The sequence below is a fragment of the Hyalella azteca genome, unplaced genomic scaffold (assembly GCF_000764305.2).
Source record: "Hyalella azteca isolate HAZT.00-mixed unplaced genomic scaffold, Hazt_2.0.2 contig7617, whole genome shotgun sequence".
Lineage (NCBI taxonomy): Eukaryota > Metazoa > Arthropoda > Malacostraca > Amphipoda > Hyalellidae > Hyalella > Hyalella azteca.
Genome location: NW_025937738.1, coordinates 56,078 through 61,481, shown reverse-complemented (window position 1 = coordinate 61,481; position 5,404 = coordinate 56,078). Strand labels below are relative to the sequence as shown.

Below are 5,404 nucleotides of genomic sequence, written 5' to 3'. Positions count from 1 at the left end.
TCTACAGCCCTCCTGCCACAACACCCTTCTACAGCCCTGCTGCCACAACACCCTTCTACAGCCCTCCTGCCACGGCACCCTTCTACAGCCCTCCTGCCACAACACCCTTCTACAGCCCTCCTGCCATGTTTGAATGACGTTTCTTCCCCGTAGAAGGGACATAAATTCAAAGCCAATTGCAGGTTGAATATCAAAGAACAGTCTGTGTCCTTGAGTAAAGTCTTGTACAGCCTCGGGCCACCTTCGTCGGCGACAGTGTATAGCAGCGGGCAAACAGATCGCTCCGTCATCCAGAAATATGCTGAAGAAAATGATATGGCAGCGAGCAACACCACGCGTCACGTCTGCTCACTGCTCACCCCATGTCTGCTCACTGCTCACCCCATGTCTGCTCATTGCTCACCCCACGTCTGCTCACTGCTCGCCTCACGTCTGGTCACTGCTCACCCCATGTCTGCTCATTACCTGTATCCTCCACATGTCGTCAGGGGAGAGGCCGCGTCGTGTCTTGTACATGAGAGGCGAGAGCCACGACAGACTCATGCAGCTCAGCAGGCCAGCGTCATGTCCAGGCAGGTAAGACGGGTCTCTGCAATCATTTATATGTTTTACAATTAACGAATTTTGATCATTTATTTAAGAGACATTTTCACTCATCACAGGATAAGTGATAAATATTAAATGCTAGATCGGTAAAAATTCCTTGACTATTTATTAATTACTATAATTTCCATAGGTATAAGAGTGGCGTGAACATACAAGCCGTACAAGACAAAGGAAATCAAGAATAAAAAAGAAGTTTCGGTCTATTTCAGCGAAAAGAAAGAAACTGCGCTTGTTTATGAAGGGTAAATGTGGATTTTCTTTATAATTGCTCAGTGATTAACACTAGAAATATTTAAAGTTGGTGTAATTTGGAAATTATAAATTCGGTTTATAATTATTGAGGGAATTGCCATGACACAGCATCACAAGGATCATTTAGAGATGGGGCGTAAACACACAGTAAAATACACAGTATGCGGTGGACATGGTCACAAGAACATGTGGTGGACATGGTCACAAGAACATGTGGTGGACATGGTCACAAGAACATGCGGTGGACATGGTCACAAGAACATGTGGTGGACATGGTCACAAGAACATGTGGTGGACATGGTCACAAGAACATGCGGTGGACATGGTCACAAGAACATGTGGTGGACATGGTCACAAGAACATGTGGTGGACATGGTCACAAGAACATGCGGTGGACATGGTCACAAGAACATGTGGTGGACATGGTCACAAGAACATGTGGTGGACATGGTCACAAGAACATGCGGTGGACATGGTCACAAGAACATGTGGTGGACATGGTCACAAGAACATGTGGTGGACATGGTCACAAGAACATGCGGTGGACATGGTCACAAGAACATGTGGTGGACATGGTCACAAGAACATGTGNGACATGACTCACTTCTACATGCGGTGGACATGACTCACTTCTACATGTGATGGACATGACTCACTTCTACATGTGATGGACATGACTCACTTCTACATGCGGTGGACATGACTCACTTCTACATGTGATGGACATGACTCACTTCTACATGTGATGGACATGACTCACTTCTACATGCGGTGGACATGACTCACTTTTACATGCGGTGGACATGACTCACTTTTACATGTGGTGGACATGACTCACTTCTACATGCGGTGGACATGACTCACTTCTACTTGTGGTGGACATGACTCACTTATTTGATGGACATTACTCACTTATGTGATGGACATGACTCACTTATGTGATGGACATGACTCACTTATGTGATGGACATGACTCACTTAGGAGGAGGTCGCCATGGCAGGAGGTTCTTGAGAGCGTCGCCGTACTTAGCGTCGCAGCACCGCGGCTCCACGTGGTCGCTGGGGGGCACGTTAGGGCACGTGGCATCATACGTGCAACACGCATCACGTGGCATCATACGTGCAACACGCATCACGTGGCATCACACGTACACCACGCATCACGTGGCATCATACGTACACCACGCATCACGTGGCATCACACGTACACCACGCATCACGTGGCATCACACGTGCACCACGCATCACGTGGCATCACACGTGCACCACGCATCACCCAGCATCACACGTACACCACGCATCACGTGGCATCACACGCACCCCATAAGGATTTAACGAGTTGTAAATTCCCTCTTAGCTGTGTTCGATTGATGCAGTAATGTAGTGTCTTACGCAGTCCAGCACTAAACAGCAGCTAAAATGCCTTTTTTAATTTCTTTATGCATTTCTTTGTTTTCATTAACATATGATTATTTGGTGTCGCCAAGCTTGCAAGGCCATCAGCATCTTAAAAAACACTCCGACAGTCCAATATCTTCTGAACGCTTCTGCGAAGTGGAGTCTCTACAGACTGATAAGAACGTTTACATAATATCTATCCATTTACTGAGATCGAACTAATACTATGCGAGTTCTAATACTATGCTAATACTATGCTCGAACTAAAACTATGCAATTCACTGCAAGCTAATCTGCCATGTATCGTAGGACATTCAAGGTATAAAATAGAAAGAAATTATTACGCTCCCGGTCCAACTTATAAATATGGTAATAAAATGAGCACTTAAATTCAAATGGCAAAGGGCATTTTCAGTGGTGCAGGCATGATTCAGGCCATTGATTAAGTTTACGTTTTTTTCTGCGGGAACCGCATTCAGAACAAAAAAGCCAAACAAATTTTAAGGTAAAATTTACGCTTAGCTCGTCTTATGAAATGAACTGAAGCTTTGGCTGCGCGTGTGTCCCAGGCTGAAGTAGTGTAAACCGAAGACAGGCGCGCTAAACTGGCCACCCGTTTATGTGCGGCCAGAGGCAGATGCCCAGATCTCTGAGTCATGCCTTGTGGTATGATATTGTTGGGGTCGCGCTAAGGGTTAGTGGCAACTGCTGTGACTGCATTTCAGTAATGGTCGCAATTCAATAAAACTCACATTTCAATAACACTCATATTTAAATAACTCATATTTAAATAACACTCATATTTCAATATAACTCACATTTCAATTAAACTCACACTTCAATAACACTCACACATCAATAACAGTCACATTTCAATAACACTTACATTTCAATGCCACTAACATTTCTAAAGCACTGACATTTCATAAACAATCACATCTCAATAAAATTCACATTTCAACAACACTCACATTTCAATAAATTTCACATTTTAATACTACTGATACTTCAATGCTACTCATATTTCAATTATCCTCACTTGTCATTATTACTGACATTTCAATATTGCTCATATTTCAATATTAATCACATATAACTATTATTTACATCTCAATAACCCTAACATTTCACTGATGCCCACATTTATTATTAATATTTTTAAATAATAATAAAATATAATATATAGGTAATTATAATATATAATTTTAATTATAATAATAAAACAAATATTTTAATTCTACCCACATTTCAATGGTGCTCAAGTCTCGCGCCGCCTTATACTTGTCAGCGAGCTCCTTGTTGTTCGGCGGCGCTGGCCTGCCGACGCTGGGCTGCAGCAGCGGCTCCTGAACCTCCTCATCTCCTGCCCTGTCCGTGTGTGTCTTGCCACCGACGGCGCCCCTGCAGGAAAGTTCATCCTGCTGGGGGCCTGATGGCAGGTCCTGCCCAGACGCGGCGACACCGCTGGATGATTTGGCAGGAGCTTGACGAAGGGACAGCGTTAGAGGCTCTCCGGGGCGCGGGTTGAGAGGTTCTTCATCAGAGGAAGGTGGTGGTTCATGCTCTATACGAAGGCTGCCCGACGACAGCCATTTGTGCATTGTGAACTTTACAACAAAATTACGAGGTTTCTATCATAAATAAATGTTATTGAGCGAATATTAATATTTTTCAAAATTTATCTAATGAATAATATAATCTACCGATAGAAATCTCAATTATTTGTAGAGTTAAAAAATCAGTCGGCTTTATATGCATTTACATGCGCAATTGGACGACAGACAGTGTTGTGCACGCCGTTATAGTGAAATTCAATATACTATTTTCTACAGAAGCTATTGTCCCCAGAACCATTTGTCAGCAGCAGCCCGATGTGCAGACAGCTCCCGAAATATAAGGCATGAATATTGGAATAGTGGAAGGAAAGATGATGTGCAATTTTAACGCAAGATAAAACATTTGAGCATCAATTAAAAAATATACCTAACTCAGTAGGTAATCACTGCAGTGAGTGACAGAGAGCGCATTTTCTCGTCGACGTAAACTTGAGGTCATGAACGGACAGACAGACAGACGGACAGGGCGAGCACAATAGGGCTTTTTTCCATAAATGAGAAAATGCACTAAAAATTAACAGCCAGTTAAGTACTGGGAGCGCACATATTGAAAAGAGAGTGTAGATGGGGCACGGGACTGATGGAAGACGGAAGATACCTCGAAGAAACCTTAGAGTATAAACGTGAGATTCACTTAAAGATAAACTGCCCATAAAGCTGCCGTGTGGTGCCGTGCAGTGAGCAGGGCTTGTGGTGTCGTGCAGTGAGCAGGGCTTGTGGTGCCGTGCAGTGAACAGGGCTAGTGGTGCCGTGCACTGAGCAGGGCTAGTGGTGCCGTGCACTGAGCAGGGCTTGTGGTGCCGTGCAGTGCAGTGAACAGGGATTGTGGTGCCGTGCAGTGAGCAGGGCTAGTGGTGCCGTGCACTGAGCAGGGCTTGTGGTGCCGTGCAGTGAACAGGGCTAGTGGTGCCGTGCACTGAGCAGGGCTTGTGGTGCCGTGCACTGAGCAGGGCTTGTGGTGTCGTGCAGTGAGCAGGGCTTGTGGTGCCGTGCAGTGCAGTGAACAGGGATTGTGGTGCCGTGCAGTGAACAGGGCTTGTGGTGCCGTGCAATGAGCAGGGCTTGTGGAGCCGTGCAGTGCAGTGAACAGGGATTGTGGTGTCGTGCAATGAGCAGGGCTTGTGGAGCCGTGCAGTGCAGTGAACAGGGATTGTGGTGCCGTGCACTGAGCAGGGCTTGTGGAGCCGTGCAGTGCAGTGAACAGGGATTGTGGTGCCGTGCAGTGAACAGGGCTTGTGGTGCCGTGCAATGAGCAGGGCTTGTGGTGTCGTGCAGTGCAGTGAACAGGGATTGTGGTGTCGTGCAATGAGCAGGGCTTGTGGAGCCGTGCAGTGCAGTGAACAGGGATTGTGGTGCCGTGCACTGAGCAGGGCTTGTGGAGCCGTGCAGTGCAGTGAACAGGGATTGTGGTGCCGTGCAGTGAACAGGGCTTGTGGTGCCATCACGAGCTGAAGGCAATGAAGCCGTCACGAGCTGAAGGCAATGAAGCCGTCACGAGCTGAAGGCAATGAAGCCGTCATGAGCTGAAGGCA

At 46.1% G+C, this 5,404-nt stretch overlaps 1 protein-coding gene across 1 annotated transcript in view; it reads right to left on the bottom strand.

The window, feature by feature from the left end:
* Positions 1 to 3,952, bottom strand: part of LOC108665359 (ATP-binding cassette sub-family C member 5) — a 26,618-nt gene extending 22,666 nt beyond the window's left edge. The window contains exons 1-3 of the mRNA XM_047881311.1: positions 3,502 to 3,952; positions 1,837 to 1,917; positions 441 to 589 (exon numbers count right to left, since the gene is read on the bottom strand). Of these exons, the coding sequence (XP_047737267.1) occupies positions 441 to 589; positions 1,837 to 1,917; positions 3,502 to 3,857 (586 nt within the window). The 5' untranslated portion in view covers positions 3,858 to 3,952. The remainder of the gene's footprint in view (positions 1 to 440; positions 590 to 1,836; positions 1,918 to 3,501) is intronic.
* Positions 3,953 to 5,404: the final 1,452 nt, after the last annotated feature.